This window comes from Lagopus muta, chromosome 8, assembly GCF_023343835.1.
Source record: "Lagopus muta isolate bLagMut1 chromosome 8, bLagMut1 primary, whole genome shotgun sequence".
Lineage (NCBI taxonomy): Eukaryota > Metazoa > Chordata > Aves > Galliformes > Phasianidae > Lagopus > Lagopus muta.
In genome coordinates this window covers 20,611,846-20,625,477 of record NC_064440.1, presented here as the reverse complement: position 1 = coordinate 20,625,477, position 13,632 = coordinate 20,611,846, and the positions used below count along the sequence as shown (strand labels likewise).

General features: G+C 35.5%; 1 protein-coding gene across 2 annotated transcripts in view; it reads left to right on the top strand.

The window, feature by feature from the left end:
- Positions 1-12,839, top strand: part of LNPK (lunapark, ER junction formation factor) — a 39,129-nt gene extending 26,290 nt beyond the window's left edge. For both annotated transcript variants that reach the window (XM_048952800.1, XM_048952798.1), the window contains exons 10-13: positions 4,402-4,507; positions 5,136-5,206; positions 6,480-6,650; positions 11,886-12,839. In XM_048952800.1, coding sequence (XP_048808757.1) covers positions 4,402-4,507; positions 5,136-5,206; positions 6,480-6,650; positions 11,886-12,082 — 545 coding nt within the window. In that variant the 3' untranslated portion in view covers positions 12,083-12,839. The remainder of the gene's footprint in view (positions 1-4,401; positions 4,508-5,135; positions 5,207-6,479; positions 6,651-11,885) is intronic.
- Positions 12,840-13,632: the final 793 nt, after the last annotated feature.

Sequence of the window (13,632 nt, the reverse complement as noted above, 5' to 3'; positions counted from 1 at the left end):
TCGTATTCTTGTGGATGTTGAAGTTCCTCAAGTGGTCTTGGGGATGCAACTTGCCAAGATTCTTTTCAGCACCACTGTAATTTGGTGCAGTGTTATGAGTAGCGATCTGTTTACTGTGCTTTGTTAAGCCTTGTTACTGCTTAGTAATTGTTTACCTTTATTATGAAACTGCTAAATTTGTTTTTATCCCTGAAGTGAACTATAATGGCAAGATATTAATACTTCTTGATTATCTTGAAGTACTGTAAATTAACTTCACACACCAAGGAAGTGGTCATTTGGGTTCAAAAAGTGTTTACTGAAACCTGCTTGTTGGAAATTCTTTAATGAGCTTACAATCACATGTTCCTTCTTGGTTAAGATGCTGGCTTTGTAATCAAGTATCAGCAGTCTGCTAGTTTTCTTATTGGGGAAAAAAGACATCATTGGGTACAATGAATAAGCTGGGTGAATTTTAGCCCTTACTTGCAGAAAGGATTTAGAGGAGGAAGAAAAATTAGCTTGTTTAAAAGGACAGTTGCCAAGACTGTTAATTAAAATATTTAATGTGACTTTGATGACAGTGCTTTGTATGCATGTGCATTTTTTCTACTTAAACGCTAGTCTGTTGCAGCAGTGTTCTGTTGTATGCTGTAACTGTCAGTGTCAGTGTGGAAGCCTTGTTTTCTCTTGAGTTTTCCCAAACCTTTCAAGCATATAAAATCTTAGTCATGCAGCTGTAGTGGGAAGTATGTAAATTCACTATCTGTAAGAGTAATATCATTGCCTCTAAGTTTATGCATGGCTTGCAACAAATGTGAATAGCCTTAATTATCTCTAAAGTAGAGAAGATTAATAATTCATTTTCATTATACTATATTTTGTAGAGGAGAATCAATTTAACGTGTATTACCACGGAGCTCCCATATGTTTGAAAATTAATAACCAGCAGGTAGTTGAGAGTTTGCCAAGCTTTGCAAAAATGACCAGTCTTTCTACAATGATTGCTTTTGATGTTCATATTAATTACTGGTGTCCATAACAGCATGAGAACTAAGATGGTTGGTTTGAGTTATTAGTAGTCAGGTAATTGAAGTTTTCCTTGGAGCATGCTGTAATGCTAGGTAGTTTTACTTAAATTTTACCTTTTTCAACTACTGGAAACTTTGTTATGATATATGAGGCATATAAAAATTTGGTCTTTTGGATATTAATCAGTGTTTGAATACTAACCAGATATTGAGGAAAAAAAAATGGTAGAGTTTCAATTTTATTGCAGATAATATCAGTCTTCCAAATCTTTGCCATTGCACTCATATGTTAAACATTGACCATTCGCTTTTTTTTTTTTTTTTAATGGAAGCACTGAGTTTTTCCTTTTTCTTTTCTTTTTTTTTTTTTTGTGAAGCCTTAGGAAATTCAAGTTTCACTTGAAGTTTTCTCTGGCCAGCCTTTGGAAAAAAATCTGTAAAATGTAGGGTTCTGCCTAGTTAACATTGTAGTGAATTTCTTCTTGTAACTGCTTTGAGGTTTTTCTTTGTTTTAAGTACTGCTTGTTTGCAGAATACAGGAATATCTTGAGAATGCTGATTTATGTCGCCTGATTTCAGTTCTTTTGTGAAAATGAGGATGATTTTAAAAACAAAACAAAACAAAAAACCCAATATGTTAAGAATGAAACTATGTGCTTATTGGAGACTTGTAAATTGCGATATGTTCTGATCAAATCTTACTGTTTATGTGTAGATCAGGACAAACCATTTAGGTCAGTTTTCAAGAATTGATGAGAGGCATTTTCTTTTAGAAAAAGCACCCTTAATAACAAGATTAATCTCACTCTCAGTGTAGGACTGTGAGAGGACATCCAAATGTTTGAGACCTACTTTGTGAAACAATTTTCTTTTTTTTTTTTTTTTTAACCTTAGGAGATGTAGATATATTACTATTGAACTTCAGGTTTACAACTGATTGTAGTGCATTTTGGCTGTGAATCTTCCCTTTGCTTGCATCTGTGAGGTTAAAAGATAAAAGGCTTGAGAGAGAATTGCTGTCAGTTACATTTAATGCTGTTTAAGCAGAATGCCCATCTTAGATCAGCTTATTAAGTGGCAAGAGCTGCTGTGTTGTCTTTGCCTCTGTATACCCATAGCGTACATGTTGCTTCTCTGTGGGTGCTTATGAAGGAATCTGCTAAAAGTTACTGGAAGGAATGACTTCAGCTAGGGCATGCATAAAAGGGCTACAGAAAAGATAAATTTATCTTCCGTGAAACTTGAAGTCTGCTCTTTTTTTTTCTTTTTTCCTTGTAGTGTCTTTCAATTAAATGTCCTTCTGAATTAGTTCAACTAATCCAATCTATGAAACACATTTCCAAGAAAAATACTGGAATAGAGAATCAAAACCTGAATGTGTGGTCACTGAAAGCCTTTCTAAGCTATGTGTTTTATATAAGTGTTTTTATTGGATATATTGAATAGTTACAAGCCAGAACTCTTCCCTGAGAGAATAGGAGTTGCTTTTTGGGCCTTGAGAATTTTACTCCTAAGGATTAAATATACTCACTTTTGCATGGCTTCAGATTACCCCACATTCATTTCTTTCTCCTTGGCATTGAGCAAAATCATAGCAACAGGACAAGTTGTCTGGAACTAATGCTGTATGTTGACCCACGAGGCTATAGCATTGTTCAGCTGTAAGTATTTTTTCCTCTGTGATGTGTTAGAAGTTTAGTTAATGAGCTGCCAAATATGATTTCAGATGCTGTAGTAGCTTTTTCAACTGCTGAATGAGCTTTCAAGTATGGGTATTAGTCTCTTGGGTTAGTGGGTGTAGCATGGTCTTTGTCTCAGTTAACTGTGTGAGATCCTGGAAGGAACTTCTTCTTATCATTAATGTGGATGAATTCTGCACTGAATAATATGCAGAATCCTTGCTCATGTAAGGAGTCATTTCAGGTCAGAATTTAGAAGGCAGGACTTTGGAGGAAGTGTGTATTCTCACAACAATGCAAAGTGTTCAAGCTGTAGAGCAGACTGCAGTTAATGTAACCTTTAAAAAGAATCTGAAGGGTTGGGATATAAAGTTAATCTTGAGTAGTAAAAGTGGTCTCATAAGGATGTGTTCTAAGGTTCTGTCCTTTAAGATGAGAAATCAGATGTTTTCAGTTGGTAGCACTTATTTGAACTTAACCTGATGTGGATGTTAGCTGGTGATTGGACACACAATTAAGAGATTTAACTAAAACTAATTGATCAAGCAGTTTTTCAAACTGAAGCATTGTCTGTAGCCTGCAGGTATGACAATGTGATATGCCAGTTCTGGGAGGCATACATCTTGTTGCATAGAAGTACTGTGGATAAAAGCAGTTATTTCCTTTAAAATAGTTACTATTAATTAACAGAGAAGTGGAAGGCAGTATATGTTGCTGTATAATCTGATAAATGTGTTAAATTTTTGAATGTACTGTAACTTATCTTGTGTGTGTAAAATGGCCAGGAGTGTCCTTGATTTGAAATGCTTGCTTTTTGAGTGGTCAATTTTTATTGTATTTGTTCACTATGTCTAACTTCTGTGTCAAGACTAGAAGGGAAGATAGAAGTGTGAATGTAAGTGACATATATGGAAATGGGTAGTTTGTGATGGTGTTGAAGCAGACCAGAGGGTTTTCAAACTTTGTTGGAAGACAAGTGTGTGCCATTGCTGTGCTGTAATTGCTGTATGTGAACAGAGATGAAGGCGGTAGCACTGAATGTTGTTACTCGTTTTTGAAAGGAGTTCTATTTTGGTAGAAATCAGACACATACAGAAATATTTTCATATCACTGATCTTCTGACTACTTTGACTAAGCACAGGTCTGAAAATATCCAGCTTTCCAACAAATATTAGATTACCAAAATATCAGATGTCTGGGTATGTTTAATGTGTAGACTGAATACATGCGGTGCATATTTTCAGTTAGGCTCCTGCTGCCTAGAGACTGCATAAGCCAATGGATGCTTCTTTGGTAGTGTCCTTACTTATTCTTTTGCTGTTGGATTGGTTTTCCCCCCCCCCCAGATTTGTTGGCATGAACTTGGAAAAGTACATATGCAGATTTGAAAGTGTGTTAAGAAAACTCAAAAAAGAGCAGTACTTTTCTTAAAAAGTCTATAATTCTCAGTCGTCATTAACTACTATTGATACATTGTTTTCTAGAAATAAATTTAACAACGTGTAAAAGTAAAATGAGTTAATGTAAGCTGAAGGAGAAGGTGAACTTTCAACTGTTGTGGGTTGAGAAAAAAATTAAAGCTTTCCTAGTAAATGAAGGAATATACATTTTATATGGAGTAGGTGGGATTTTAATGGCACTAGCATGCACACGTGATGGATTATATACAACATAGTTGAAAATCCATTTGATACTTTTCATGTCTTCCTAGGTCTTCATCCTCCAGGCCCTCCTTTAGCGAGGCCTATTCTTCCTCGAGAAAGAGGAGTTATGGATAGAGTTATTGAATATTTGGTTGGTGATGGTCCTCAGAACAGGTAAGACATTGCTTAAGGGAGAATGCAAACAGTTGAGTTAGGGAACTTAACCCTTTTTTTATTTAAAAAAAAAAAAAAAAATTAGAAGGGTCAAGACTATAAGTGTTGCACATTTTTAAAATGAAATGGCTGCTGCTTAGTGCTTCATGATGTCTGTAGGGAAAATGGTAACTACTTTGAATGGTATTAGCCATGATATAAAAGTAATAAACCTTGATACTCAAGTAGGTGAATAAATTGTTCAAGAAACCCAACCATTTATTTATCTTTTCACTTCAACTTCATTACTATTATAAATGCTTTGCCTTCAGAACTGTCCAGACATATCTGAACTCCTATATTAGCTGTGGTCACTAATGTGGTACAAATATTTAAATGGTTTTGATGTTATTTTCTGAAAATGCTAGTATTAAAAGTCTATTCAACTATGAACTCTAAATTGTAGCTGTTTCTAAACCAACTTTAAAAATTGTTAAGTATACAGATTTAGTTGTCCTTTAGTATCAATTTCACTGTGCAAATTAATTTTTTAGAGTAAATATCTAAGCTATTGGTGTTTAAAGTAAAATGTTTCTCCTGCTTCAGTGCGTTATTACTTAAAGGTACAAAATTAAGTATTGTTTTCTAGGTATGCCCTTATATGTCAGCAGTGTTGTTCTCACAATGGTATGGCTCTGAAGGAGGAGTTTGAATATATAGGTAAGAACTCATCTGTAGACTGTACAGTAGACTGTAATAGCTGGCTTGTTTCATAACAGGCATGTGTGATGCTTCATTCTGACTGTGGCAAAATATTCAACTGACACTGTGAAATGCCAGTTCACACAGGAGCAGTTTTATGGTAACTTGCTTCTCTGTATCTAAAGATTCACTTTAAGATTTGAAGAAGTACTTTACTGCAACTTCCAGGACAGGGATTCTGTGCAAAAAACTACTCAGTAGAAATAAACCTCCTCCAATGCATCCCTGAAAATTGCTTTGAACGGTTCTCAGAAGGGTTTTATGTTCAGAAACGATCTGACATTAAAGTATTCCTTTTTAACCAGAACTTAAAATTTTGCTTTGGCAAGAAGATCTTGGGGAGATATTGGAAAAGGACTGGGAACAAGCCCTGGGAGGCTATATGTGAATTTATGGCTGACAATAACTTAAGACAGACACAGCTCGTTATTGAACACAGATGTTTTATTTTGCCTTCTTTCTACCACAAGTGTAAGCCTGATGTTTGAAAAATGAGGAAATGCTAGATAAGTCTATTTAATCTTGTTTCTCTTAATTTTCTGAGAAAATATATAGCACTTTAAAAGAATGAGATGAAAGTTTCCTCTGAGTCTGAATATATTTAGTCTATATGTCATTCCTTGCTCAAGTGTATTCACAGTTCTGGTGTGCAAGAGATGACCATTTCCCCCCACTTGTGTCTTGGTGAAAATATGTGTTTAACTGTATAAAATGTGTTATGTGGTATACAGTATTTCAGAAGAAAATTGCCTTTTCTTAACTAAGCATCACTGGAGCTGAATGCTCCTCTAAGAGCAAATAGTGAGGAAATGTGTTAGAGTACACGGCATCCTTTTACTTGAAAAACAAGCACAGTGACATCTTAATAAGAAGGTAATCTGCCAGCTTAGGTCTTCTGTAGGAAAGAATAGAACAGCATGTGACAAAAATTCACGGTACTGAATTGCATTATTTTTTTTGTCATCTAATATTTCACAATTATGGGCAAAAATATCCATGCTGAAATGCAGCGGAGCTGAAAGCAAACAGGTATTTAATAAGTAAATGTGTGCTGAAGGGAAGAAAAAAAAGCTAAATAGAACACTTGTATAAATTTGATGGGAATATGCTTAGGTGTTGATAGTCATTTAATTCTCTTTATAGTATTTTGGACAGTCAACATATTGTGCAGGGTAGGGTGAAACGGTGAAATTGGTCAGTGAGGCTAATTACTGGATGTGCTTTTGTGCAGCATTTAGGTGTGCCTACTGCTTTTTCCTGAATCCTGCAAGAAAAACGAGACCTCGGGCTCCACGGCTACCAGACTTCAATTTTGAAAAAAAGCAACTTCCAGAATTGCAGTCGGAAACAGAGCATCCAGAATCGAGAGAGAGAGAACCGCAGGGGAATCGGCAGACAGAAGGTACGTGCTAACCTCGCCAAGTCTGCTCTTATTTAATGCCCAATGAAATTGCCATTTCCCATGCATGCAGCTATTGAACGTGCCAACTGTTATTGATATGTAGTCTGTATGTTTGTCTTTACTGTACATTGGGATTTCTCTACCTGGGTGTTTTTTTTTCTGTAGAAATAGCTTCACAAGTAGTTACAGCCTATAATTTTTCCAATCTTTTTGTTCCTACTTGTAGCTTAACTTGTTGATGCTGCTGTTTTTTGTCCCGAACTCCAAAGTTTCTTGATATCATGCAGTATGTTCAGCACAAATGATATCACAGCAAAATTATTTATACTGTTGTTACTGATAAACACATGGAAAACAGCACTGTAAATAAATTAAGGAGGGAATACATCTCGAAGTGGTTAACTTCAACTGTGTTCAGCAGGTCATTTGATTAAGTTGCATTGGAATTTCTGCCTTTGTTCCTTTTGCTGTTTTCCTCAGGGCAGGAAAATCTAGTAAAAACCCCCTTGTTTAAAATCAAGGAGTTCAAAGACAAATTGTCAATTTTAATTTAACATAGTTCCTTTTGAGACGTTTTATAGTCTGCAGATACAGTAGGCATCTGGTGTACAGCCAACAGGAAGATGCAGTGTTTTAAAAGACTTTGGAAATTATAATTTATAACTAAAGAATCTCTCTACTTGCATTTTGCATTAGTTCAAATCAGGGAGTATGTTGGAAAAAGTTATGAGATGGTGCAGACCTGGTATTCAGACTGGAAGTTCATCAGATTGTAACTGTCAGACTGTGACAGAATACTTGTTTACTCTTTAACACTAAGTACAAAATGGCATGGGAATGCTGATTAAGACTGGTAGGGAAGACTTATCTCTGTGGGTGCAGTCTGATGAAAGGTGCATTGCAGGGAAAACTTGCTTGACTTCTTTTCCTGTCAAAGCAATGCTTGTGACAGGACAGCTTTCCTCAGCTAGTTTCAGTGTAGTTCCCCAGCCAGTTGTTGGCTCATCTGAAAGGATGATGCATCGTGGAGCAACATACAGGAGGGAAGAAATTCCTTCTGACATAGATTGAGAAGCTCCACATTCAAGTATTTATTAAGACAGCATGTTTTATTTCTCTCCCCTTGTGTTTGCCAGTGTGCCACAGTTTACTATCTGCTTTATGTATGTAGATATAGCTGTCTAACAGTTTTATTCACACAACTGAGGAGATGGAGAACTATGGTCGAATGGCAACAGAGATAAGTGTACTTGACTAAAATGTACTTTTATGATAATAGTATTGAAACAAGAACTAAATCATGTGTGAATCCAAACCATGCAAATTTCACCTCTGCCCTCTAATTATCTGATCTTTTCAGTGCATAGTGGATGGACTGATAAATTTGTGGCTACTTTTAAAGGCAGAAGATTGTTGTAGAAAAGATAGGGGTTGTTAATTGTGTCTTCAAAACTCAGGCTTTCTTTTTCTGTATGAATCAAATGGAGAAGCTCCTGCTTCTTGGAGATATGTGCCTTGAGGACATCTGAATAATGTTCAGCTGCAGCCTTTTAGAGGTTTTGAGAGAGGGTGTGCTAATTAAGCTAGTATTATCTTTGAAGTAATGTTTATCAAACTATACTTTTAATGGGTCTGAGCTGTTGAGTCAGTTTACAGATGTTGTTAAAAAAAAAAAAGCTTTAAGAATTAGTGTGGGTTTTTCATTACGCAGTTGAAATGTGGGAGTGAAAATTCTGTGAAATACTTCTTTTTTCTGAAAGTAGAATTTTCAAGTAAAAATGGCTTTCTTTTTTTGTAGATCTTCATATTTTGGTATGCTTCTTTAACTTAAAACAACAACAACAACAAAAAACCAACAAAAATTAAACCACTGTGGGGGTCATTCCCTACTTACCTTTTCCTGCTAAGAAGTATATGCTGAAACTTTTTGGAGGAGAAATTAGAACTTGGTGCATTGACTTTTGTTTCTATGTGGTTTAAATGCCTGAATCTTTTCTGAATATTTCATCTACAGAGAATGAACCATTCTGTTTTGATAATTAGTAAGCAGCCAGCATAGAGCATGCGTTAATATTTAACCTAACTAATATCTGAAGCATGTCTTGCTGATATAATTTATGCTATCCTGTCTGTCACTGTGCATAACTGCCTGTGTCCTGCCACAAAGTAATGTCTTACGAATGAGAAAATATCATTTTCAGTAAATCACTTTTTCCATCAGAACCCTAATTTGAAGCATAACTCTGCTTACTGACAGTTGGGCTGTATTAATAAATGAGCATCTTCCTTGATTGTAATTTTGAGTTGTGAAGGTATAGCTCTGGGGAAGCCTTTTGTTCACTGTGGTAATATAAATGCTGTCATGGCAAGAATAGAATATCTTCACTTAGATGTGAACAAACATTAACATCAAGAAACCAAACTCACCACAATATTGACAACACAGGGATATCCAACTCTTATGTATAATTTGTTTAAACCATAGCTATATAGCTTGAAGAAACTGCAGACTAATGAGATGCAGAAGTGCTATAAATGTTTTTTTTTACCATCAGCTACTTTACTAATGAATGGAGCATGAAGCTCAATCTTTTTTCTGCTGTGTGCTCACACAGTGAAGCATGCTACATGGTACTTCTATAGATAAGAGATCTGAAGAATGGTTGTGTGGAGTGCTACTGGCACTGAACCTTGGCCTTTGTAATCCTCTGGAAATATGAAGTCATCAGCTGTCAGTCTGATGCCGATTACTGGCACAAACATTGTTTTGCTATTCAGCTGTGTAACTTGGGAGATTTTAGTACCAGAATGAAACCAAATACTTGAGTTCTTAAGAAAAAAATTGATCTCAATTTTTTTTTGTTTTTTCTTATCAAAGGCAGGTCTCTTATGAACATCTCAAAGTATTCATGTTTGGATCTTATATTGGGGGTAGAAACACACCATGAATTACTTTCACCTTTGTGGTTAATTCTGCCTTCCCTGTGTTAGGTGCTTCTGCTTTGTTCTTGATGTAGACTTATCATATAGCAACATTTTGAATGTTGAAATTGCAGTTTGACAACATGAGTATTTTGTGGTGAATATCTGGTGCTGATGTTTGTTAGATGCCTTTGAACTTCAGATTTCATTGTAGCCATCAGGAATTTGTGAAGATAACCTGTGATCTCCAGGTTTGCATGGTGTTCCCTGGCTGTCTGAATATTCTACAGTTATTTAATGCTCTTGGCATATAGCAACTGTTAGTATGTTTGAGAAGATTTCTATTTACAAGGCAGATGCCGAAACTTGGTTTGCACTTCAATGGAAGCGTTCACAGTGATACTGTTCTCAAAAAATAATTCTATTCTGAGCATATGCTTGAGTTGTACCAAAATTAGAGCTTAGCTTTGGGCAAGTATTTCAAATGGAGCAGAAACATTAGGATTAGAACTGGTAGAAGATAAAACTAAGGAGTAAGTTGGTCAGATGGTCTGTTTACTTGCTTTTTTTAATAATAAGTGGACAAATTCTGCTTGAGATTTGGCTTGCTTCTTTATTAAATATGCTTTGCTTTGACAGGACAGTGTGGATATGGTATATCTTTGTAAGCCAATTTGTCACTTAAAATATGTGAATTTCTTCCTGCTGTGTTTTGTCTGCTATCTGGTTAACATAGCTAGAGTTCTGTGATTTTGAGGCAGACCTGGATCAGCTTACCTGGAGTTCAATGACTTGTTCACAGTTCTTAGTTTAAAAATTCCATTGTTTTTGTCTGTAGCATGACTATTCAAATCTTCTACTCAATCTGGTAGTGATGCAATATTGTGATTATCACAGGTTATATAATGAAGTACCCTCTAAGAAGAGGGTTAGATGAACTTGTTGTGTGTGAAGTACGTGTGCTCTGTAAGCATTAAGCAGAGATGGTAGGAAAGAGGGAACTACTGAAGCCAAAACCAGGGCTTTTAAGTTTAAGAACTTTATGGTTGCAATTTTGCCTTAAACCATCGTAGAGCTGTTTGCTGTTGCTTGTGCACAGCTGCATTCTTCAATTAGATCTGGGATTTGTGATTAATCATCAAGAATGCTACCTTTCTGTGGTCATCTTCAAGTTTACTTAAGGAGCTTTTTCTTAGCTACTGTTCCTACAATAATTTAAGGCACTCGGTATGAAGTTAAAATTCGATTAATCAGTGCATTTAAAATGGAATCACTGTGTATATTCAATAAAGATTTATCATATTTATAAGTGAGTTAGCAGTACCATTTCATGTGACTGCTATGGCTTCCTGTTTAAAGAACCTGCTCTTTAGTTCCTTAGCGTTGTCAGACCTTTAATTATTATACTAACTTTCCAGGTAAGGTTTTCCTTTTTAAACTGAGAGTTTCAGCAGCTTCACAAAGTTTCTTTAAAATTCAGTGAGGGAAAAAGTCGAGTAAAATAACTGTTTTCTTTAGGGAAAGTGCCTCTATTTTTGGTAGGTTGAAAACAAGGCAGTTCTGCAGAATGCTGAGCATTGTTCAGTTAAGGGCTGCAGGAGCGAGCAGACAAGTAATGGTTGGGTTATACTATAGGAGAATTGAGGGCATGCAGTTCTTTTCCTCCCATCCTCTACTTTCTTTGTCACTCGAGCTTCAACAGCTGCAGTAAAGATCTAACATAACTTAAGTGTGGAGAGGCTGGAGCAAGAAAAGGCATAAACACATTTGTAGTATCTGAGACTGAAGAAAAAAAGCAGAGGTGAGACAAGTAGCAAGATCAAGAATATTCAGTTTTTTATTGGCAGTTCTCAGATGTTGAACTAGATTGTTCTATTTTCTTCTAATTTTCTAATTACCTGACCTGGCTCCTTATGTTTAAAGTAGTTTCCACCAAGTAGAATCTTTTAGAATGTATTTGTATGAAGGTTCAGCTTGGAAAAAGCTATACAGTTTGTATTGCTTCCATTACCAAGAATAAAGAAACTGAATTACCATAATGTCTACTTGTAACAATCTCTCACGTGAAATGAACAAGCCCAGAAAGATTCTGTTGAGTATGAATGTTCACAAATAATATGTAGTATTTTCAGTGGGGTCTGAACTCTTTTCCACAGCAGTTTCTTTTTTCTTGATAGTTTTACCTTTGGCAGCTGAGAACTTTATGTAATGAAACCTGTATATATGTTTGCAAAATATTTTCATATGCACTTTAGAAATATTAGCTGTTTGCTATTTCTGAAAATAGGTATTGAATTTCTTTTTTTCCCACAGAATCTGAAGAAGTGGCTCAGCTCACTGAGTCAAATGAGACGGATGAGAAAGCACCAAGTGCTGAGCAGTTGAGTGATAGTCTTGTTGAAGAAGCTGAAAAAGAAGCAGCAGAAAATGTTTCAACAACTGAAGACTCTGTTTCAGATTCTGCTATTTCAACTGAACAAAGTGAGGAATCCTTAATGAAAGCAGAATAAAGTACTTCAAGTGCCTTCTGTAGCTAGTTATTAGCTTTGTTCATGCCTGTTGTTACTATTCAGGTGAGCTTTTTTAAATGGTACAACTTAAAAATCTCGCTTGAGCTTGAAACTGCCTCAACTGCCACAGTACGTCAAAGCTTTGTGTAAAAGTGGATATTGTAAATTAAGCATGTCTTTAAGTTAACTCACAGAATGTATAGTTGGTTGAAGTCTAACAGTCATAGACGTAGTTCACTATGCATATTTGAAAAACTGAACTTTTAAGTTTTATTAAAGGTGACCTGTAACTTGGCATCTCTTTAGCCGTTAACGAACAACTACTGGCCCACAGCTGATCTAGTAAATTTGGTCTAGTGAACTTAGATACCTTTTAATGTTTCCCTACTGAAGTAAATTGAGTACATCTTAAATACAGATGTTTACAAATTGAAGTGTCATCGGACTTTTGACTTAAGCATATGGAAAGTGTCATTACAGTAGTGTTGATGTTATTCATAGTTTAACTTTTTGATAGAATTCAATTAAATGACACTCAAAAATGGTATCTCCTTTGGTATTTGCATTGCAGATGAACCAGAGGCGCATACATACAGTTCTGTTTTGTGTTTACATAAAATATAGAAAGTCTCTGCACTTGATTGTACTTGAATACGAAGCACTATTTATACCTGTAAAATAATGACAAGATATAAGTGAATCTTGTGCCTTTGTGTATTTTGTTAAAGAAAAATAAAGATGTCTAGCAGCAAACTTGCATTGTGGTTCCTAGAACATTGTATCCATGCAGTTGTTCCATTGACTGCTTCAGAGGGTTTAGAAAAGCTGTTAAAGATCACAGAATAAGAGTGGTTTGTGTTTGCAGGGACTTAAAGATCTAGTGTCAACCCATATTTTTGTAGAGAAGGGTCTATGTTTAACTTTGTAATTTTTCAAGGGTTTAAAGTTATGGTACATGAGATTAATTTTCAAGTCAATTCAGGCTTGGGGATATCTATATCTATATCTATCTATATATATATATGATACTAATATGACTCTAGGCTTTCCTCAATTTACAGTAAGCATTTACACATTATTCATGCCAAGTATGTGTGCTCCAGTCCTGACACACTTGAGAGGATTTTGTTTCTGCAGCAGGTGCTTCTTGACTTCCATTTACTGCAATAGAGGCGATAGTAACAAAAGAAAAAAGGCTGTTCAAGAAGAATTGGATCAAAATGCATGTCAAGGAAACAAAATTTATGTTTTGAGTTGTGTCTCTTTGACTCCCAAGAACGTGAAGTAGGATTATGTAAAGCAAAATCTGAAATTTTGCAAATTGCTAGTGATATTTAATTCAGTTGCAGACTGTCTCACAAAAGATGAGAGGAGATAAAAGAAAGCAAGGGAAAATAAATACTATGGCTTGAGGTTTGATTGTATTCTGATTTTTCTAGTAGGTACTTGAATCTCATTTTATTTCAGAAATACTTGAAAGCCAGGTCTTGTGAATGTCTCACTTAATTGTAAGAGATGTTATACAATTGCCCTTTCTTCAAGATGAAGAG